This window comes from Triplophysa dalaica, chromosome 8 (genome assembly GCF_015846415.1).
Source record: "Triplophysa dalaica isolate WHDGS20190420 chromosome 8, ASM1584641v1, whole genome shotgun sequence".
Taxonomy (NCBI): domain Eukaryota; kingdom Metazoa; phylum Chordata; class Actinopteri; order Cypriniformes; family Nemacheilidae; genus Triplophysa; species Triplophysa dalaica.
In genome coordinates this window covers 11348139-11373346 of record NC_079549.1, presented here as the reverse complement: position 1 = coordinate 11373346, position 25208 = coordinate 11348139, and the positions used below count along the sequence as shown (strand labels likewise).

General features: G+C 37.5%; 1 protein-coding gene across 6 annotated transcripts in view; it reads right to left on the bottom strand.

Moving 5' to 3' along the window:
* The window catches only part of LOC130427354 (diacylglycerol kinase beta), a 102246-nt gene that overhangs the window by 18136 nt on the left and 58902 nt on the right, over positions 1-25208 (bottom strand). For all 6 annotated transcript variants that reach the window (XM_056754767.1, XM_056754768.1, XM_056754770.1 and 3 more), the window contains 3 exons: positions 16672-16736; positions 4549-4639; positions 3477-3678 (listed from right to left, as the gene is read on the bottom strand). In XM_056754767.1, the coding sequence (XP_056610745.1) occupies positions 3477-3678; positions 4549-4639; positions 16672-16736 (358 nt within the window). The remainder of the gene's footprint in view (positions 1-3476; positions 3679-4548; positions 4640-16671; positions 16737-25208) is intronic.

The following is a 25208-nucleotide window of genomic DNA, read 5'->3' as shown; positions in this document are numbered from 1 at the left end:
CTGTTCCTCTGTGACTCTGAAATAAAGAAAGGGAAAGGAACAGCTAATTTGAGATAAGAGGTGTCGAGTATGCTGTCTGACACACAAAAATGGGTTTATTATTTCCACCTGCCAATATTTCAGTCATATATAATATTAGTTTTAGTTACGAGTTGAAAGAGACATTACAATTTAAGCTTATTTTAATGTTTTTCAAGGTAAAACCCCCAGTAATTTTGAGCAAAATATTTTTTGAACTGTTACGTATATCTGAGTGTAACGGATTGGGAAATAATGGCAGGTGGGGCTTGATTTTGTCCTTAAATTGATTGGATTTTTGAAAGTTGGAAGCCTGGCAATTGGACAGCCACTATAGAAAAGTTTTGCATGGTATACTGGTGCTACAGTAGCATCGCGATGCTAAAGCTTCAAAATACCCGCGATGTCGCTCTATTTTTTAAACAGTATCATAGTACTGTAAGTAATGTTGCATATGCACATTAACATTTATTAAAATTTCTCTTTTAGAAGTGGTTTCTTGGATTAGATAATGATTCAGTGAGTCATTCACTAAAACACTCATTCTTAAAGTCCCAGTGAAATTAAAAATGACAATTTTTATTTTTTCATGAAATATTGCAGCATTTGTGGTAAATAGCTTATCAATGTGAGTCCTTTTCTTTTTTTAAATTCATGCAGCCTGAAAATGCACTTCTGCCCTAAAATGACTATAAATCTCAAATGACGTAAATTAGACGGCTTGGCCGGAGCATTCGTTAACTCCTCCCCTTCAACTGTCAGTCTGCAGCCAGTTTAATTTCAAAATCAATGCACCCCCTTTTTTTACACATCCAAACAATTCCAGTGAAAAAAGCAAGACATGGCCACACATTTTTTCCTATGAAATTTCTTTTCACTTGGAAATGTGTCAGAATACGTAAGCAAAAACTATCTTAGCTTATGGTTCACAGGGACTTGAATAATTCACTGACTCAGTAAAAAAAATCTACTGTCCGTTTAAGTTTAAAGTAAGCCAAACATTTCTATTTATAAACATTGCTATATAAATAACATTTGATAGACATTTGAATAAGTGAAAAAAATTCTAGTGTACATTTGTATTTACTACAATAAACTTTACTCAAATTCATTGACAGTACTGTTTTTGAGTCTTACTTTATAAAGTATACTACAGTATTCGCTACAAATTATCCAATTACTATAGTTAATACTACAAAAAACAGTATAATATAGTTTACAATAGCAAAAATACAATACATCTGTGTTATAAAAAAATATTGTTTATTTACCAGTTTACCGTTATAGGTCTACTACACCACCTCATAAAACGTAAACAACATATTAAATAACGGATTAATCACGTAAAATAAACCCTGCAATATTACATAAAATATGAATAGTTAATTTAGATTTTCATGGTGACTTTAAACTTAGTACTGTAACCTACCGTAAGCCAAGTAAAATTGTCAGATCGAATAACTGAAAATAAAGGTTACCAAATAGTTCTAACTCATAGTTTATGGATTTAAACCTTATAGCTTTCACAAAAATAACATCAGATCAAGTGAAGAAGAAGAACAACAATTACGCTGGCACAGTAAATATAATGTACTAATCTGACGATGGGTAACAGTACAACATCCATTAGACCCTGAGTCACATGGAAATTATTGTACAGAGCGGGCGAGGAAGTTTTTCTATTCTTATAAACATCAAAATACACTTAGAGCTGGAGATGAGCTCATGGTATAAGAGCTAAAACAACTATGAGTCCTTTCCACATCGTGACAACAAAGTGAAGGAAGTTGGTAGTCTTATAAAGTGAATTAAAAATATTCAGTAAACCAGAGAGAGTAGAGCAGGACATTAGATGAGCTCTTGTTCTACTACTGTATGTGCTGGGTTGAGTATTTCTGCCTGAAGGGCAGTTAAAGATTACTGATATGAGTCACACTGCTAGCAGTAGCCCACTCCCTCCCTCTTCTTCCATCCCTGTGCTGTTTCTCAGTTCAGAAGGGCCTGAGGGTCTCCATGGTAACAGGATTCATGTGAGTTCAGTAAGTGGAGTACAGAGCCAGAGAGAGACAGAGCAAGAAGGAGGGAGGGAATAGAGAGTTGTAAAATGGGAGGAGAACTGAAATGGATCATAAATAAATGGGATAAAATGAGGAAAAAATTCACAACAAGAAAATTCCTTTAACCCCCTCCAATCCATCGGCCCTTAAATGGGATAAAAAAGTTTATCTTTATGCCTGAAATAGTATAATGAAATTACAAGTCATCACATCATGACTTAACATGATTTAATAAAGTATTATTATAAGTTTATCGTTGTGAATCGGGTTGTGCTTTGCAGACCACTTTGTGCCGTTTTATGTACCTGCTCAATAACTTTTATGTATATTTAAACAAAACACAAATGGATTATTTTACTTCAGTCAAACATGAAATTGCAAAAGATGATATTTTGAAGAATGTTGGTAACCGAACAATTCTATTGTATGGACACAAAATCAATGCAAGTCGATGGGTAATGCAATCGTTCGGTTAACAACATTCTTCAAAATATCTTTTTTTTGTTTTCTGTAGAAGAAAGTCATACAGGTTTGAAATGACAAAAAGGTAGAATGTAAATGAAGACAGAATTTTCATTTTTGAGGGAACTATCCTTTCAAGGAAATGCGTTAAAAGAGATGCTGCCACAACTTACCAAAAGACAGAATCAATCCAGTATTAATAATAACTGAAACAAAGAAGTCAAGATCCTCAAACAGCTGAATAAAACACAGGCCTTAAACTGAGAGATAATTCACGGCTACCTGAAACAGCTTCTGTGGCTGTGACCTTGGGCAGCACAGGCACAGCTGAACTCCCCGTTTTTTAAAGAGACAGCTGCCGGTGACGCCGGGCCCGGGACTGGCATCACTAGGGGCGTTTGTGGTGACTTAGTCTCACCGGAGGATGTTTAGAATGCCGGTGACACCCACATGTAGCGTGTGATGAGGAAAAGCTGCTCCTCTGACATAGAAAGCGATTTCCCAAAATCACAATTAGCGCGGCTAATAGAGCTTCACACTTTGGGAAACTAATGCAGGAAGTCCCAAAACACAGTGAGAGCGAACATCATCCTAACAAGCATCCAGAGAGCCTTTCGCTCATTAGAGATGGTTAACGTTTTTCTGCTTCTCAGCAGCTATGAGTCATAGCATACGAAACTGCTCAACACAGGGTGATGATCTTCTGAGGATGGCTAGTCATTTGAAATGCAGTACAAGTGATAGGTAATTAGAGGTTTCAGTCAATTTCATCATCGCAATTTCAAAGATTTACAATAAAACAGCCAGAGGCAACAACTGTAACTGAAAGACTGACTTGGATATTTTCTTAATATAAATAGAAACTTGTAAGTTGTGAAGAAATTTCAGGAATAAACCAGGGCATGTGTGAATAAAGGACCTTCCTTAACTCTGACTCACCTTGCACGCAAAACTTGAGCTCCTTTGCGTCTGTAACAGTGATGCCGGTCATTCTTTCTGGTACTTTCTTACTCATGCGATTGTAATTTCGTCTTTTCTTGGTCTCGCCCCACAGGTTTGAGCCCCCGTGCATGCTGGGAATATTAAGCACAGCAATGCCCTCCAGAGATGTGCTGCTGAGGTCCAAGATGATGCCATCACACTGCGACACAAACCCAGACAAAAGTTAATATAGATAGGCAAAAATGTTCAAATTCAAAACCAAACCATGAGAAACTTATCTAACCTGTATTCATATAATGAGAAGTATTTATCTGAATAACAATCGTATTTCAGATGCAATTGATGTGAAACTAGTCCAAAAATGCCAAAAATATAAATGATGTCAAAGACCACCCTGAATTAGACCGTGGGCGTCAGTACAGTGGAAAAGTACAAGGAGCCAAACACTGACAAATTTATGACATAATGAGAAGCTTTAGTGAACATTAGATCCCACACAAGAGAAAGAAGCACTTTATCTGTCCTAACACTACAGCACCTCATTCGTGTCTTTCTATCTGATTTGCTTTACTATCTGTGTCAATCTGCGAAAAATTCACAGACTTATTATTAATTAATAACAGTATCACTAAGACTTTCAGTAACATCAGATTTGAAAGCAAATTATTTGGAACATAAACTGGTTTGTGAGTCAGCTGGTTTTTGGTGGATACATTTAAGATCATGGTGCTACCATCAATACGGTTGCTTTTACCGAGGACATACTGACATCATTTAATGATGCAATTATCCGAAAAGCGACTACTAATAATTGGTGGATGAACAATACAGAGTGGTAATGCAGTAAGGTAAGGTAATATACAAACACAGAATTGGTATCCAATGGTGTAAGAGGAATTTGAAGTTCAGAATACCCAGTGACTGCATCACTGCATTACTGAATCGGTTTGTTAAGGAATTGTTTCGCTGACATGCTGACCTTGATACACGGTTAAAAGTCTTTCTGTATATAATGACAACATTGGCTGTCAGACAAAGCAGGTTTGAGTATCGACAGGGCTGAACTCACCTCAACTTCAATCCCCTCATTCAGCTTTTTACAAGTGGCTGAGATGGTCTCCGTGGTCCCAAACTCAAAGTACCACAACTTGTTTTTCATCCTATGGTGAGACAAAAGTTACAAAGTTATACAATTTTGTAACATTTTACAATAAGGTTATTTGATAACATTAGTTAATGCATTAGATAACACGAACAATGAACTTCTACAGCATTTATTAATCTGACTTCATGTTCATTTCAGCATTTATACATTTTTAAAATCCAATATTGTATCTGTTAACGTTACTTAATGCACAGCGAACTAACGTGTACCAGTGTTTTGGCATTAACTGACATCAAAAAAGAATAAATGGTAAACTATATTGCTCATGATGAGTCAGCTTGCAGCTGCTCTCTGTTTGGAACAACAAACAAGTTTGCGTTTACGCACCCCTATGCTAATGCTGGTGTGATGACAAATATTACAGAACCTTGGGATGTCAACAGATAAAACGGTTAACCTATCTTAGATCTAACCTGCACACAGGCGTGCCTCAAACAGCATATACCGTAACATGGATTTACCACAATAAAGAAGTTATATTATGCGATGGATCCAATCCCTGAACCTGCGACCATCTCTGATCACATGATGACCAATTTGATTGTCACTCTCTGTCCTTTGTCTACTCTGCTTAAAAGTTGATCAGCAGCAAGGAAAGCCGAGGGAAACAGGTGTTAGAGAACATGAGTGACGGTGAACTTGGCTTCAACTTTCATCGAGAAATCAGAGCCACTGTCAAGAACCCGACTGCAATCTGACATTTACTCTGGGGCATTGAGATGAAGTTGCCGAGAACCACAGACGGTGCCAATATATCACAGCAGGACGGGTCGAAATTTATAACAAAGATGTTCTTGAGCTGAGTGCACATATAATCCTGAAAAGGAAAATCCACCCTGGGAGCCCATCAGTTCACTCTCTATTCTGAATGTGTTGCATTTTCACTTTGGTTATGAAACAGAGCAATTTACACTCATCAGATGGTGACAGGACCCTACGAAAGGGTGTACTGCTGATAATGACAACACAATTGTTTACATAATAGACTGTGCAATGGGGGATTCTCCAGGCTGGAGGAGCAAACGGCTGAATCGTCTAAATAAAGCATTAAATCCTCTCATGTATAAGCCATACATGTATGATAGAAACCAATGAGTGATGGTAAAATGTTGAAATTGAAGAAAAGATATGAAATGTAACATAAATGAATTAAGTGTGACTAAAAAGCTTTGACAATTCAATAAAGTATGCAAATGCTTTAGGTAAAACAAACACTGGTTCTGGTTTCTTCATAAAAGTTGAAGCCAAGTTCAGTGTCGCTTATCTTTTCTCACACCTGTTTGCCTCGACTTTCCTCGCAGCAAATCAACGTTAAAGCAGACTAGAGGAAGGACGGAGGGTGACAATAGAATTGGTCATTTGATCAGAGATGGGCGCAGGTTCGAGAATTGGAACCGTTGCATAATATAACCTATTTTTTGTTGTAAATTGTGTGTGTCCCCCTGTGGTGAAAATTAAGATTTTAATGTTGTTAATTTAATATGCTTTACAGGGCTCCAGACTAACTTTTTTTACGAGGAGCACTGGAGCCCCGACTGAAAATTTTAGGAGCGCAAGCTAAAAATGTAGGGCTAACCTTAAATTAGCCTGCAATGCAATTATTCACATTTCCCCCCAAAACAACTGTATCACTGATACTGACAAATGAGTTACATGATGACAGAAGATTTGGTTCAGCTTATTTATAAAGAAGCAGTCTACAGAGAAGCTTTGTTATTAATTGGTGCTAATAGAGAGACTGTAATTTGCATTCATTTGAACCAACAGAAATTGTGCTTATCAAAAAGTATATATTTAACCGTTTACAGTGTTACACATCATATCAAAATGAAAGGTCTCATGTTATTATGTTCTTACAATGATTTTATTATGTACTAAGGACTCTTTTCCTTATGGAGTTCACAACACCTGTAAATAGAACATAAAATAAAACTTAACAAGAGCATGCGCCTGTCGTTCATTCTTGCTGTGAACGGATTTGAAATGATCTCAAGAAATCAACAGAAAAATAGCGTATTCTGAACTCCTCCGCGGTTAGTTTTTAAACGTCTCATATACTCACCTAAAGGATTATTAGGAATACCATACTAATACTGTGGTTGACCTCCTTTCGCCGTTCAGAACTGACTTAATTCTACGTGGCATTGATTCAACAAGGTGCTGAAAGCATTCTTTAGAAATGTTGGCCCATATTGATAGGATAGCATCTTGCAGTTGATGGAGATTTGTGGGATGCACAAAGCTCCCGTTCCACCACATCCCAAAGATGCTCTATTGGGTTGAGATCTGGTGACTGTGGGGCCATTTTAGTACAGTGAACTCATTGTCATGTTCAAGAAACCAATTTGAAATGATTCGTGCTTTGTGACATGGTGCATTATCCTGCTGGAAGTAGCCATCAGAGGATGGGTACATGGTGGTCATAAAGGGATGGACATGGTCAGAAACAATGCTCAGGTAGGCCGTGGCATTTAAACGATGCCCAATTGGCACTAAGGGGCCTAAAGTGTGCCAAGAAAACATCCACCACACCATTACACGACCACCATCATTGCATTAATGAGAAATTGAACAGGTGTTCCTAATAATCCTTTAGGTGAGTGTAATTCAAATCGTTCGTCCTCAGGCATTGTCACAGCAAAGAGCAACTTTCCAATGATGCACTCACTGTCTGGTAAACTTGTCAATGACGACCTGGATTGTGCGCATCTGTGACGCGAGTGACCCGTGCAGTTCACTATCACACACAGCCTGCACTGGTGGCGAGTCGCGTTCCACTCGTCTTTTCAAATGAAATAACAACTAGAAGAAATTCCAAATTTTCATGTCGCACATGCCCCAGTACTCTAAAAAAATCCTTGCGCTGTCTCGAAAACTGAACTATTTAGTCCCAGTCTGGAGCCCTGCTTTAAGATAAACTACGTGCAAAATCTGAATTTTAAACGATTACGGAATATTTTCTGTATAAACTGCTGTTTAAAAAGAGCCTCTGTTTACGACATCATAACCCTGTAACCGATCACATCAACAGATTTGAACCATAGATTCAAGCAGAAATATAAGGATGGCACAAAGAGTCGGCACTGAAACGATCGCTGCTGTTTCAGCTCGGCTTCTGCGACACATGTACTCACTGCTAACACGTCGAATAGGGCATCTATGTAGGCCTACCTATAATTAATGGATGTGGGGACTAATTTGCATAGTCATGAATCCACATGTAGTAAATGAAAGGAGGGTGTAGAGTTACATTCAAGTGATTTTAAGGCATGAAGAAATGATTGTCACAGACAATACATGACTTTAAAATATATGCGAAAGGAGGTATAATATGGTTAAACTGCCACAACTAAGGAGGAGCTAATTCATTTTCAATGAGAGATTTTGAATTCCAGTATGATAAGAGACTGTGGTCAAGGCATCAAAGTGGCCTTTATGCAAATGAACAACAATGCGATGACAACAAATAAAAAATGCAGAGTTCTCCACCTCCGGATACAGTAAAGTATAAGAGTTTACTAGCAACAAACAGAACCAGATCAAGTGATAGTGATTTAAGTGTGAGTGATTTAATCACAGTCACAGTGAACGGGGCTTAATGAAATTAAAGGGATATTTCACCCAAAAATAAAAATTCTGTCATTATTTATTCACCCTCATGTCATACAAAACCTGAATATGACTCTTTTTTTCTGTGGAACACCAAAGAAGATATTTTAAGAAATACCATAAGGTTTTGTGTCTTTAAAATGGAAGTCAATGGTAAACAACATTTTTCAAAATATCTTCTTTTGTGTTCTGCAGACGAAGGTTATACTGATTTGGAATGAGGTGAGATTGAGGAAATGATGAAAGAATTTTTATTTATCGGTAAATAACACATCAACTTCTGTTACTGTCCCGCACTGTTTCTTTAAGACCTCCTTCCGTCGTCCGCTCCCTCAGTTTCTACTTCACCAACTTGCAACCTTCGTTTTGTCAAATTAAGGGATTATGAGCAGATCTGAGATCACAATTAGACACGCATTGCATTCTCAACAGGGTCAAGCTGTCTAACCTCATTAGCTAAACTCCATCTGAGACACTCAGAAGAAAACAATTAGCCCTGGTTTGCTCTTTTTTCCACTAAGCTCGGTATAATAAAGTCGCCTAGAAAAGTAAAGTATCATTAGTGGCCTAGTGTAGAATCATCTTCTGAGCTTTGCAAACACATCGAGGAAGCTGTAAAAACCAAAGGCTTCCTGGTATGAGGATCAAGTTTGTGTTTTGGGGGCTGTCTGGGCTGCCTGCCAAAAATTAACATTTCGACATGCGTGGAGAAGATGAACACCTGTGTGATAGTTCAGACTCAGAGACTTAAACCAGAGAAATTATGGGAGGGGAAGACAGGCCAATAGTACAAAAATAAATACAAGAAATTGTACAACTCAACATGGCGGATGTAGAAAGTGAAGTGAACCGTCATTTTGAGTGAACGTCTTAACTGAGCCACTATAATAACCATTGGAATTTCAATCAGAAAATTTGAAATATTTCACTGAAACCAAAACAGTTTTGCAGATTTTAGTTCTACATCTGTCCAGGATCTGATCTATATCTGTGGATAAGTCTTACCAAGATCTTCTGCATGATCTGACCTTCCTTAAAGGCATTTTGCTACAACAAAAGTAAAATTGACAATTTGAATTTTATATCATTACAGAACACTCCACAAAACAGCAAAAAAGGGGTGTGGTTTAACATTTCATGCTTAAATGCACTGATGAATTTCAATAAAACGCAGATCTTAAGGGTCAGCGACCCTTTACGTTCATTCTTCAAACACAATCACAAACACACCGTCCCACACACCCCTGCTGGTCATCGGCCTAAGATAACCATCTCCCATAATCCCTTCAGAGACTGATGACTTTTTGACCCGTGAGCTCTTTGCCCTTGTATCACTGTGGCAATCATTCACAACTGATCGCAACTCTGATACAGCCTTTGATTGACAGCTGAAATGGGAGTGATTTTAAGGACGGGGTGCTGTGAGGGTTAAAGATAAGATGTGATGAACATTTTGTGAGGGGAACATGAGAAGAAATGAATATGCAAACTGTGATCTGGCAGGACTGAGCATCAGATGGGTCGATGCGTCTGCTTTCCAACACAACACAAACCCATTTGTGTCTTTCATTGTTTCATAACATTTTATTGCTTGGCATTTGTCTATAACATTTTTCTGCATTTGTTCAGCACTTTGCATAATCTTTGTACTTCAGTGAAGCCGAACTTTCCATGTCAGTCTTTGTCAAGCTCACACACGTGTCTGCATAGCTTCCAATGCATACTCAACCGCAGATGAGCGTGGATGGACGAGCTCAACACATGCGCCGTATGTGTAGTGGACTCGGACGATTCATCATTTTTTATCGTGTATGTGCTGTTGTGTGCGATCCGGACACGGATGGCGAGACTAAGGTTTACTCAAGTTTCATCTGTTTTAATCAATGCTAATGTTGTATATACTCCAAATATGTGCTATTAAAATCAAGTTCATAATAATGATTCACTAAATTTTGTGAAGTGAGTTCTTTCGAAACCTTTGATGTCTAAATTCGCAGAAAATTTGCACTGGAATTGTGTTGTCAAAGCTTACAAGCACTTACTTTTTATTGGTTTGATATTTGCAAAACTATGTGACAAACATAACCTAATTATAGTGATGTATGGGAAAAAAACAAAACATGAAATAAATGAACAGCAGAGATGTTGATGCTTAAAACATTTGCCACATTTTTAAATCTACATCTTTTACCCTTTTTAATACAAAAATCCGTTACTGAGTAGGTTTAGAAATCAAAGAATAATAGAACTCTCCAGAAGTAGATATGATTTCACAGAAAATGTCACTTTGAGAGAACTAGAGATAAATATGTAAAATAACCTGCAAATTTCAGTTTTAAACAGAGGTGGCGATAGAGAGGCAACAGTTATTGCAGCTCTAAAGTGACAGTCGATCCAAATATAAAAATTCTGTCAACATTTAATCACCCTCGTGTCATTCCAATCCGGAATGACTTTTTCTCTTCTGTGGACCACAAAAGAAGCTATTTTGATAAATGATGTAGTGGTTTTATCTCCATTTAATGGAAGTCAATTGGGTTCAATGTTGTTTGTTTAGCAACATTCCTTAAAATATCTTCTATTGTGTTCTGCAGAAGAAAGAAAGTCATACAGGTTTAGAATGAGATGAAGGCGAGTAACTAATAAAAGTTCATTTTTGGGAAAACTATCTGTATTACTTGTTCTGTACCTTTTTCTTGAAATTCTGGTTGCTTTGCTTTTTGAATAATGTAAATAGATGATTGTTAAATGAATGATTGTTATAATGTTTACGGTTACAATGTTTCTGGCTTAACAAATTGACAAATCCTTTAACAATACAACATACTAACACAGGTTATTGATCATCAGTATGTGCTTCAGCATGTAATGGTCAACAAGCTGATCGGTTAGTCTAGTGTATTTTCACACTGATCTGTGAAAAGAATCGATCTCTCATGTAACCATCCTACGTGTGACATTTATTTTATATGGCAGCTAAAAATGAAAACATGCTGTTTTGACATTACATAATCTGTTCATGTCAAAGGTTCTAATGTAATGTCAGTGGTATTCAAAACATTTATGTGTTGGAGTATCCTCCTCTTAGCAAAATATTTCAATTTAACATAATACATGTCATAAGATTAAACTGTGCTGCAACGCACCTCCTCTGACCACCTGACCGTCAGAGGAAAAGGCCAAATATGGTCATGGCCCAAGTGTCCGTCTGTCTCCTCAGCATGTGAGCATGTGTTTCATAACCAAAAGAAGTTGTCTAGATTATGTCTATGCGAGTGATGATGTTTGTGTGTTCTGCTAGCTTGTGTATTTTAGTGCGTGGACCGTATGCGTGCGTGGGTGTGCGTGCGTGTGTGTGCACAAATCCCTCGGTGTGCACATATGTGTGTGTGCCGGGTCTCAGCAGAAACCCAGCGTGGCTGTGTTCTGGAACCTGTTGTTCCCTGTTGTTTCATGCCTGTGGTGGGGAGGGATAAATATATGCTTCCCCTTTTCACTGTCTCTGGCTGTTGCCAATAGAGCAGCCCAACAGAACGTACCCCCTGCCCTAATACCTCTTCCCACACATATACACACTGTTGCTGTGGAGCCGGTCATAGGCAAAATACAAGTCAGGAACGTATGCCATACGGCCTTTGAGCTGTTTATTCTACTGCATGGTCCATGTTCCTTCTCTTAGTGACTCAGCTATTTATTTTGAACACTTAATATGACACATCAGTGATATGAGCAAAATCATTTTACTTTAAATTTGACCGTATCGAATAGTCGTTTTTTTATATATTTTTTGGTAAACATTTTATGTTTTTTATACAGTGCATCATCGAGAGGACAGAAAGCGAGGTGAGAGAGAGAAGGGGATGGGGCTGGTAAAGGACCTCAAGCCGGCGGCCTGCTGTGAAAAACAAATACTTAATTATCTTAACTAAGAATATTTTTTTCTGTTGAAGCTTCAATTTTGTAAGTATAACAATCATGACGGTAAAGTACTTAAAACTGTACATTTTAAATTGGAAGAGGTGCCGATCTTTAACTTTTGTGGGTTAAACACTTCAAAGCTGTACGCAAATCCAAGGACAAAGTGTGGGAATTTAACATGATATTAAGAGAAACAAAACCCCTGTACCCCCACCCCCTCTCTGTGTCCCATGACTGCCTCTCATCTTCACAGAATTGTTTGTCTGAGAAACCGATTGTCCACCAAGCTGTCATTGTTATTTTAATCAAAAGACAAAGGCATCCAGGAGATTTCCTTTCATTTCTACAGGGCAATTTGACACCTCTTAATCCAAAACTTCCTCTGGCTGCCCCTCTGGGGGGGGAGCGGAGGGAGAGACCCGACTCCATTGTGCATTAGCGGTCATTAGCACCTGGGCTGCGTGTTCCCTGCAGACCAACTCCTGATACCCTGCCATGAAAATCACGAGCACTGACTGATGTACAACGCCTCATGTGTATCACACTCTAACATGTGCAGATGCAAGCACATCCACATGCTATAAAACGGTTGAAATGTTTGAGAAAATGCAGTTTACATTCATTTGCATCATTCTGCTGTTCTGGGGAGCTCTTCCTTAAACAAAAGATTACATAATCAATGTCTATTATTTTTAACATACAAAAATCTGACAACAAAATCTAGAGAAGTAAAACATAACAGATGGATGGGCTCCATGGCAACATCATTTAAGCAGCATTTGGTGGCACACAGCAGTACAAAATTCTTTCTGAAATCTTGAAATGCTAAGCATGGCCTTCATTAAAACCCAACAGACTGACAGATGCACTGCCCAGCTCTCCTAAATGAGGTGAACAAAGCAACGCAGATGAAACATTTGCTTGAGCAATGTTTATGTTGCGTTATTGAATAAGGAATAAACATTGAATGATTTGAGAACATAATTCCATTATTAGGGGTCAGACCAAATTTGGTATACAGAATCAAAAGACACTGCAGACAAAAAGTTTTTAAAATAGACCCCTTTTGCGACCAACGTCATGCTTACGTCAAGGCATGGAAGCAAAACAAAGGGAACACTGGAGGTGGCCAATACAAACCACATAGATACGGCAACATAAGGATTAAGTTTAAAATATCATCTTGTTTTGTTGTTTAGTGCCACAATCGATAGAAAACAGTCTCCAATTTGATATTTTAACAAATACCTGCTGCCATTGCCAAACAAAAACACTGACGACAGATGTAGTTAAATGCAATAAATCAAGCGGACTGAACAGAAACGATCATCAAAATTGCTTGTGTTTCACTTCATAACACTTAAGATTAAAAAACTACTGTCTTGTTTGGATTGTGATTTGGTTATGTGCCTTAAAATATGTCCCGTATTCCCAAATCAGAAACTGGGGAACAAGGTTGTTTTTCACGTAGCGTTAACTTTTGAACGCATAGGGTATGGTAGCTAACTTTGTTAGTTATACAAGTAGCAGTTAACTGTCGGCCAGAAACTAAACATAAAGGAAACTGTTTGTCATCTATTTTTCTTTAGTTGTCACAAGTGCATTAGTATAAAGGTAGAGGGAACAATGAGAAGGCCCATGTCATGTGTCAGGTCTGTGTTCAAGTAAATGTATTTGCTAACATTTGCCACTGTTGGCATACACAGGCATCAGATGTATACGCTGTCAGTTTATCTTTACTATACATGGTTTCTCTGTCTGGTTGGATTCTAAGGAATTCTAAGGCAAGCTCGCCAAAGGGTAATGTGCCAGTATCTTCGCAACACTTTTGTGTTTTGACACAAAACTTGGTATGCATCATCACTGGCCCATCTTGTCAGCCTCATAAAGATTTGGTGTTATAAGTATAAGTAATTTTCTTTTGCTCTAATTGCTTTGCCCTATGTTTTTAAACTTGGATTTCAAAATCTGATCATCTGGCATCTCCAAAATATTTCCCTTTGGGCCGTGGTTGTGCTTTAACCCATAAATGCTGCTTGCAGCTATATTTCAATTTTGTATCTCTGTCCATCATCATTTAAAAGACACATAAATATTGGATTGAAACTATCATTTAAGATTACAAAACACAACACAGAGAAGAAACCACGGGTGGGATTGTTTGTCGAATACAGCATCATATAGCAACACTCAGCTCTGTGTTGAAATCGAGGTGCTGAATTACCAAGAAATGAAACATTAAGTAGTTAATTCAGTCAGACAGGTTCCATAATTCAGATTGTGTATGAGGCATTAGCGTCTTATTTTTATTCTGCATTAAAAAGTGGTCCTGCCGTGACAATTTCACTCTAATACCTAAACAGTGCGAGGGTGGGTTTCATCCATTTTAAATAACCTTAGTATTGTGCAAGACAGTTCGTTTTACAGGTTGCATGAAAATTATATGATCTACTTGCTGCTACCCCTCAAATCGCATGGTGCATGCAAAAATGACCTTTTCTGAGGGATGTTTTCATGGATCTTGTTAGCAAGAGAGCAAAATAACCATTAATATTCACTTAAGTAAGAGCACACAACCAAGTGTAAGCGATTATTAAAGCTGTGCTGATATTCAGTAGCCTACGACAGCAAGTTTTTATGCTTGTAATATACAAAGTTAAGAATTAATATTGAAACCTATTCTCCGCTAATTCACAGCAAACCCACATATCACAGTTATGTCTGTAAGACGTCTGATTAAGATCTGGAATACATCTGCTGTGTAAAAACATCTTAGAAAAGGCAGTTTGATATACATTCTACATCTTACAGATATCTTCTAGATGTTTGTATGACATCTGACAGGAAACGTCTGTCCTGACGTTGAGCAAACAATAAAAAAATATATATATGTAAAAGCAGACATCAAATAGACGTCTCTGAGATGTATGTATGTTATCAGGGAGTGATCCAAGCAGTAAAATGTCAGTGTTTTGATACTAAATATTGACTTTTACAAGATAACTTTTTACACAGATAATACAAACCCAACGGTACATTGTTCTTAATATACAGTTTTTAACTGGTATGCTTTGTCGAGAAAATAAATGGCATGTACAACATTGTAATTGTAAAACGGCTGAAGTCCTTAACCAAAAAAAGCTTTATTTTTTTCTAGAGTTTTGCCGCCAAAGGCTACACAAGCTTTTTACAGCATTTCTCAATAGAGCCATCAAGCAAGGGGGCAGAGAACAGTAGAGCTGACTTGAAAGAGATCTACATCAAAGGCTGTTGGGAAGGGCTACTGTAAAGTGCACCAGGGGCTCTGAGTGACGCTTTCTTAAGATAAAATATATTTTATGGAGCTGTTTTGAATGACCCAAAATGCTGTTCTAGGGTCAGTTCGAAGCTGTTATCCTTTCATTGCTAAAAGTCTGATGGAGGCAAATTCTAAACTACAAACGTCTGATGATTTCACTGCTTCCCTTTCTCATGTTGAACAGATCCCCACTCAGACGTCATTCTAATCCATTCTGGTCTCTCAGTCCAACACAATGAATGGAGATAACAGAATATATTAAACCAAGACCATCTCTTCTTTATCCTACCCTTCGATGGCCTTCTCTTAAGGACAGATGACCGAATTACTCTCAGCCGCCTTGACAGAGATGCGTTACATAACGTTTAATTAAAAATACTCTTTTCAACCAGCTGTACTCCAGCTAGCAAAGAAATGGAAACAGTCAGCTAGCCATCATTGTATTAGACTTGACATTGACGGACGCAGCTTTAAGAGACGAATAAGATAAAATTGTGATTCATCAGGTTTTCCTTGGCTGAAAGGAAGTCTCTTTTTAAAGGTCAAACGGCAAAACTTACATTTGAAATAACTTGAACATGAGGACATCGCACTGATTCAAAGAGAAAACCTTTCTGTTCGTTTTGTAAGGTGTGTCTAGACCGGAAGAGTCAAACATGTTAAAACACAGCAAGAATGACATCGTTTGATCCTGTGACTTGCATCTTGCACGGTTTTCTGAGGACAAGGAAAGTTTAGTCCTGGTATTTCAGCTTTTTGAAATGCTGAACTATGTCCGGTTCTACCATTCTTATACGTCATTTGATTACTGTTTGACGAATTATGGCCGTCATGGTGAATAGAAAAACGTACTTATACTTTTTGTATAAGTAAAACTTATACTTTTCACGCCCTGCAACAGCCTAAATAACCTTATTTACACTCAGTTCTGACATTTATCAATAAACTGAGGCATAATTTACATTAAAATGAATGCCAAAGAAATTGCGCATTACATGATGGCCTGATACTCACAACTATTTGCAGTTGGATAGTAATCAAGTTGCTTTTTTGGAAAAAAAATCCAAAAGTCAAACAACCATTCAGTAAATAATTATATGTTTAAATTGTGTTTTAAAGTGTTGTATTTTTATAATTAATTTCAACTCAAAATGTTTCCGCTGTCTTCATTAGTTTATCAACAAACATGCGTTTTCTCTTACCTGCTGTTGAATTTCTCCGGATGTTTCTCTCTCATCAAGTGAAAGCGATGTGCGATGGATGCGTCCTATACAAAAAACAAGAAACACAGGCTTACACTTTTACTTAACAAAAGATAAAAAACAGTATTAAATATTAGTATTAAGCATTTTATATGCGATAAATCGCATCAAGGATAAAAGTTTGTGTTTACCCAATGTATATCTGTGTGCTGTGCATATTAAAGGGGTGCTGCATCAATGTGTCATGCATTCTAACTTCTTTACAATGTTAAACGTGCTGTCATCTCATGCTTAACATGGTCAACTTGACAAAAAACGAGTTGGGCGTTGTGGTGAGGAAGCCGTGAGGCGCATATCTCACAGAGGAAATCGGGAGCATGAGAGGACGAGCGACGGGACTGCTGACGAGAGAGGACCGGGCCCGGACACGGACATATGTTTTAAGTTTGTATTTATGTTCGTGTAGCCAGCATTCGACCATGAGGTGGCTGCCGGTTTTTACTCCAGTGTTATTGTTTGCTTAACTTTATTAAAGTTTGTTAAATGTTAAAAAAACTGTATAAAATAAAATAAAATGAATTTTGTTGTATGTTAATTTGATAAAATAAACAATTTGTTGAGTGTGTGGTGTATCTTTACCGCATTAGAAGAAACCGTACGGGACTAGCGGTTGAGCCTGATATTCACTCTAAATTCTAAAATATAGGAGATGTAAGTTCAGCCAAGTAACGGTTCCACACAGGTTCTTTAGCTTGTTATCAGAAATAACCTACAGGCACTTTATTATAATTAAAATAATTTAGTCATTTGGCAGACGCTTTTATCCAAAGCGACTTAGAGTGCACTTATTACAGGGACAATCCCCCTGGAGCAACATGGAGTAAAGTGTCTTGCTCAAGGACACACTGGTGGTGGTTGCTGGGATCGAACCAGCAACCTTTGATTTACCAGTTCAGTGGTTTAACCCACTAGACCACCATCTCACATTATTTGCGAGTGTGTAGTTAAGGGCTGTCCACGAACGTGTGCATGCACAGTAACGTTTGTTTATGTTGACAGTCTGCACAGACAGAACCCCCATGTTAATTCTGGAAGAAACAGTACCCATGGGCCATAAAGTCATTTAAACATGACCCAGACGATACTGCATAGAAATACCAGGTAAATCTGTTAAATATTAAAAGTGGAAAGTGCTTTGAAATCCACCTTACAGTGGCATATTGAGAGGACCGACACATTTCAAATCAATTTTAGGGGTAATTTACTCTCTTGTACAATATAACCAGAAAATAAGAGCTGCTCAGGTATTTAGCAGTCTACAGGTTTTAGTTGAGGGGGTTGAGGGTCTGTTGCCGTGGAGGCCGAGGTTAAGATAATCAAGCAGATAGGCCTTTCAGATAAAGTAGACAATTCTATAAATGGGTCCACAGTACTGGAGTGCCTGAATTCTACAGTGAAGCAGGATGTATAAATGATGGCATCAAAAGGATAAAGGCTTTCCAGGAATGACAGAGTGGAGGAAAGAGAAATGAACAAAATATGACAAGTTACAAAGCTTTTACAGCAGCACTGTGAACCCAATCAGACACATACTATACTTGATTGTTACCCTGAATGACACACTTTCAAGGGTTTTCCACTAAATCCATAGACTGTTTCACATATTCCTGGAATCAAGTGCTATTGTCAGCTAAAAAAAACAAGGGCTGGTGGCAATTAAGGTGCTTATATAAATACATTCCAGGTGAAAAGCATTCCACGATGCCTACTAGCAAGAAGAACTCTTAAGGGCCCGCCGAGCCTATTCTACAACTCAGGGCGCTGTTCTGAGTCCTGAAGCGACACAACGCGCCACGCTTAATTTAACATTAAATTAGATGTTCTTTGACTGAGATCATCTTTAATACACACTGACTTCACCATAAACTGCAAGATTGTATTTATCTGTTTGGGAATAACAGAAAAACAGCGCGTTATTACAGAAAACCTCTCGTTTCTACCATATTAATAGCAGAGTTGTCCTATACGGTGCGCAGCTCGGAGTTTCCGAATGCAACCCCCTTTGGCGTACTAGTAATATATTTTAAAGTAAGATTAATGTAAGCAATTGTAATAGATATATTACATCATAATTTAAATGCATAAGCTTTTCTGCATTTGCAGCGGCAACCTGAAGCACGCTGCCAGTGAAGCAGCCTTGATTAAAATCAAAGCAACAGCGGCACAACAGAAAAGCTAATTGATGAATCAGGTCTGCAGCCGCAACTGATGATTTCTATATTTACACACGCACACATAAAGAAAGAAGAGCTCAAAGCCACCACATCCTTTATCAGGCCCAGAACCCAGCGCATGCACATAACACCTGTCTCAGAATTTATCCGTCTAATGCTCACCGTATCACTGGCTCAGACAGGGAGGAAGCGTGCAAGGGTGAGATTCTCAGGGTTTGATAGCTGCTGGCACGCCTATCGAGCCACGAGCGGACGATACTCCGTTAGCACCTGTGCTGGCTTCCTGCCCGTGCTCGCAGGTGCCATAGCGGTCACATGGGAGAGGATATAGGAAGTGTGTGCGTGGGGGGGGATAAATGAAAGGCCGGTGGACTCGTATCCCGCTAATATCCAAACTTAAGATACAAAGCTTTGAGCTCTGCTTATGTGTTTTTGTTTTACTACAGCGCAGGGAGACTGTTTACATTAAATGTTTACATTAGGGATGTTTATACTAAGATTAATCGGATCCAGAATAAATGTTTGTGTTTACATAATAGTTTGTGTACGTACTGTTCATATTAATTTGGTATTTATAAACACATACATTACACAAACATGTGTAGAAAAATATTTACATTATTTATTTCTATTTTCGGATATGTAAATTATATCTAAATATTTATTAATTTATATATTTTTCTTAAATAGAATATATGCATTTATGTGTATGTTTTATTAATACAAAAATAAATATGCCGAGTACACAGACATATATTATGTAATAAATACAAACGTCTGTTGTTATTATTATTATTAATCGTTTGACAGCCCTAAAGGCAAGCAGATCAGGAGGCACTGCTATCCAAAAAGATTTTTAAGTGTTTAATGTCAGGTGAAAAAAGTTACGTTTTTCTCTTTATCTTGATATTTTTGGATTTCTAGAAAGTCCACACAGGTGTTTTACAAATGTGAAATAGAAAAGGACAGAACGTACTGTACATCAGGAATGAGACATGTGAATGACGGGCAATGACTGAATACCATGAGACAGAGCGCCGCTCGATACTTCACTAAAAAGAACAACACAATTATCACAATCCAGGATGCCGTCCTCAAAATACACCGCTCCTGTCAACTGACATTCTCATTGCCTTTTATGGACCAAGACATTAATTCTTCATGTCAAACTTTGACTCCAACAAACAAACCTCAAAACACAAGCAAAGAATGTCAAGATCTAACAGTACCATAATATCACCATAATCCTTTGAGACACAGCTTATGTTTAGTTTCTCAACCTCTTATTTGTTTTGGATTTTCAAACAGTTTCGCTAACCAGATACAAAAGTCCTCCAGGGCATTATTATGATTCATCCTAAACTGTGCGCAATGGGAGAACAGGGACACCATGTCCTCCAGTAGGACATATCCTGTCCCTATGGCATGAAACTGTGGGCTTAACTGTTCTTGGCATTCTCTCTTTGATATCAGGCTAAAGGTTGTACATGATCTTAGAGTTTATGTCATTTGTAGATCAAATAACAAACTTTTTGAACATTAACAATTTTGAAAACATTTGACCTGTCCATGCAATTTGTTATAAAATAGCAATGGACATTTAAGTTAGGGCTGTCATTATGTCAGATCTTCACTACTATTGGCTGTCGACAGAATAAACAATTAAAATGATTGTAAAATTTACATTTAAAAAATAATTAATAATGCAATAGTCAAAATGAGCTTAATGTTGTTAATTTTTATATATATTTTAAATAAATTATTTGGCCAGTGAATAATATTCAAGTATGCATAGGTGGAGCAAGAACCTTTGTGATTCTTAAAGTGATAGTTCGACCAAAAAGGGAAATCATGTCATCATTTACGCACCCTTTTGTCATTTCAAACCTTTATAACTTCCTTTCCTCCGCAGAACACAAAGAAGATGTTGAAGAAAGTTGGTAACCGAACAGCGCTAGTTAACATTCATGATTTCTATTTCTTTTTACCTCTTTATCCCCTCAAAAAACCCACAAAACAACCTTAGATTTGTATACACTTATGCTTTTTGTTGTCCTTATGTTGTTCCAATTGCTTCTATATATTGTTAACCTCATTTGTAGGTCGCTTTGGATAAAAGCCTCTGCTAAATGACGAAATGTAAATGTAAACAACGACATAATTTTAACTTTTGGGTGAAATATCACTTTAAAGCAAATTTTAAATATGTGCTGCACAATATCATCACATGTGTAGCATTAACACAATGTCGATAATATGGTTTTTATTAAATAACACATTTGGTTATTTTCCAGTCACACAGTGACACCCTTAATTCAAGTTATAAATTCTGTTGCAACATTTGTATGTAAACTTTTTAAAAACGTAATAGTTCCGTTCCTTGAAATAAAAAAACTACTAACGTAAATTTAAAATAAAAGGAATCAAGAAAGCTAAACCATTAGAGAGAATTTCTTAAAGTACTATATGGCACAATACAGAATATATACATATACTGTATATTTATATATACGGTATATAAACATTATTTATGAGCATGCTGGTCAGATATTGGCAGACCAACCAATAGGATTAAACATATGTCATATCGCAAAAAAAATATTTATGTAGCATTGTAGTATTCAACAAAATGTGTATATTGAATGCACTGCAAGTGGTTTGTATGTAGGAAAAATTAATTTGGTACACACAATTAACACAACACTGTCCTCCTGAGAGAATGTCTATCGACAGGGTGAAGAGGTGAGGAATATAAAGTGAGGTGATATTCAGGCCGCTGTGACTGGTGTGTCTGCACAGGGTTATTGTAGCGTGCTACCTGTGTCAGCGCCCATCTGTGCCCCTGTCATCCCGGCAGGGAGCAGGTGCGCACCGAAGTCGTGAGGCCGTCCACATAAGTGTGAGCGTGAATCATGTAAATGCTGTATGTATGATTGTCTAAAACGCATATGTGAGGTGAACGAGCGTCGTTTTCCTTCTATCTTTAAGACTGGCCAGGTGTCACTCAGCACGGTCATTCATTATGGTGGTAACCTGGCCTGATTTTTGGCAGCCAAAAACTTCCTGTCACTGATACTTCCCCTGACCTTCAGTCTGTGCCAGTACTACAGCCCTCCGAACCCACAAATACACACACATACTAAGGCTGACAGCTTCTAAAATAAACACTCTTATCACACAGATAGGGTTTAACGATCAAACAAATCGCTTGTTTTTTCCGTGACCCATTGAACCGGCATGACCGTCGCACCTTTCACACCAAAATGAACGTCATGCAACTGCATTAGGTCATAAAGGTTTGTGGTTAAGTAAATAATGAAGAACTTTCCCTTTAAAACATTTCACCTGCACCTTTAATCACTGGGTAAGATATAAGACAGCATGACTCTGGACTAAGCTAATACCAGCAGTGTTGTAAACACACTTATCTGTTTCATTGGAGATGAAGGTGTGGTATGACACCGCACCAGCGAGAACATGATGGAAGCGGGGCAGCGTCTCCCTGGGGAGGGTGGGAGGCTAACGCAGATAAGTTGTTGATGTCAAGTGAGGTGGTTAGATTTCAGCTCTCTGGCCTGGGGGAGAGGCTGGAGCTTAACATGGTGCGGTGTCTTTAATGACTGCTGACGAGGTGTCTTTGCTGTCTTCAATTCCCCACGAGAGATTCTTTCCAGGGTGAACCCGATCGTACGATCCCAATGACACGTCAGCAATATGATGTCTCAGAAATCAGACTCACGTTGATGCCTAACACTGCCCAACAATCACCATCAGCTGGGGGTTCATGCAAAGAGGCCTATCATACCTATAATACCTAGTCGTTTGGCTAGAGTAAGCGCCCAAGAAAGCACTACTTGTCACTCATCTATATTTCTTATATTACAAAAACTATGCGCTTTTGTCAAGAGCTTTTTGTCAAAAAAAGCAATTTTTGAAAGAAGATTGGTGCTGTTTTGGGTCTAGAGTCTAGATTGTGAAGTTGATGGTGAAGGCATGAAGTGGCCAAGGTACCCCTTTAAAAATTATTGCATGTCAAGTTCATTTTATGAAGTTAACTTTTTTGGTAACACTTTAGTATAGGGACCTATTCTCACTTTAACAAATTGCTTATTAGCGTGCATATTATTATAATATTGGCTGTTTATCAGTAGTTCTAGAGCACATTTTCTCCATGACCATATTCTACACACCTAATCTTACCCAATGACTTAATCGAAAAACGATCATAATAACTTTTAATAAGCACCAAATTAAGAGTTTATTTAGGCAAAAGTCGTAGTTAACGGTTAGTTAATAGCGAGAATTAGACCTTGAAAGAAAGTGTGACCGATTTGGGTGGCAAACATACCATTATCAATACTCTTAGAAAAGTGTAGTTTGTCCTGCAATACTATTTAGGACTAAATTGGTCCAGTTTATTGTTTATAAAAGTACTTATTACAACTATGTTTTTAATTTGTACTCCCACTTCAATATTTGTAGCACATTTTTTAGTTTACGACAATACATTAAAGAATGCTTTTGGTAAACTTCTAGGTTATGTTACTTAAACGCCTCTTTTGGTGTAAAAAAACTACTGACAGTATTTACATAGGACACACTACAAAACTTGAACTGCTATTAGAATATTAATGATAATATTATTTGTACCTTTTTACTATGTTTATTTTATTTTTATTACTATGTTTATTTTATTTTTATTACTATGTTTATTTTATTTTTATTTAGCCTAGTTGTGCAAGCACTGTCAAGTTTGTAGAGTGTGTGTTTGTGTGTCTGTGTTTTGAGCATGTGTGCATGTGGTTCTTTATGAATCTGTGTGTGAGTGTTTTGTGTTCGGTGAGTGTGTTTACTTTGTTCTTCTTACTTTCCTTCTATAAATTGTATGTTTTGCTGACAGTTAATATGTGTCGTACGGCTGCTTTGTAACATAAAATTTGTGAAAAGCTCTATATAAATTGAGATATAAAAAGGCATGCATACAGATGTTTTTGACACTGACCTTATGGCATTTTGGAGTTTCCTGTTCAGACACAACTTTATAGGAGGAGAGTATTTAAATAAATCACACATGCTCTCGTCATTGTACTGGCACCGGCACAGCGCTAATTTGGGCTGCTCTTGGTAGATTACGTTGGTCCTTAATGGAATGAGATATTGCGCATGTGTTTTTTAATATGCGTCTTGTTAGTACAGTATATCAAGGACCGAAATTTACTCTCCTGTCGCTTTTTTTTAAACTGGGCTGTCAAGCTATTTTGCCATGTTTAGTCAATCTGGCTTTTATTTTTCCTTATAAAAAATATGTACTTATAATTTTAAAAGTGTTTTAGGTACCAATTATAATACTTCAAATACACCTTTAACTGTACTTTGAGAAGATTAAAGTTAAAGAATAAAAAAAGATCAAAAAGATTACCAAAAGATTAAATGATTAAATTAAGTCAAGTACAGTAACGTTTGTATATGAAGAGTTCATTTGCAAAAACAGTTTAAAACATGAATAAAGATTCAAAATTCCAAGTGATATCAATCAAACTGTAGTTGGGATGTTTTGATTTAGTAATAACGAAAAAAACAATTGTGTCATCTGTTTTTGCAAACAAACATTTCATAGTTTTTGAGAAGAACATATAGACTGAAAGTATACTTTCTTGAATTTGTAGTCTAATAGCACAATTCGATTAAGTTGTAACTATCCAAACCTTGAATACAAATTCTCGAACTGAGAATTCATATTGACTTATCGAGATATTTACTGCACTATAATGCACCAACGCACTGAACATTCCTTCTCATTCCACAAATTGGTAATTAGTTTACCTAAACAGAAAAAGAGCTCTGTGACTGTCACAAATGACGAAACAAGTAACCATGGAGGTGATGATAATGGCAAACGCCATGGCAACCTCAACGGATAGTCTCTGGAAAATGTTTACGGCTGAAACAGCATTACTAATGATGACATCAGTGCATGAGTCACCAACACTGCCTTACTCAGGTGTCACTGGCTCCCAATGAGGAGCCATCTGTCCTGTCCTCCTGGACTCCCAGCACCCTGTTCCTCTGCTCCAGCATCATGCCATGCCCCACCATGCATCGGGATTTCAGTCACTGAGCAAAGACGCTGGTAGTCTTCTACAATACTTCCTGTATCCACCAAAACTGAAATCAATCATTGATTTACTCAACAATCTTATTTTGCATTTGCTCTTGAGCATTAGGCCATCACTTTTATTCAAAGCAAATTACAGTGCATTTAAATTCATTATGGTTGTTTCTTTGGAATTGTACCTACAACCT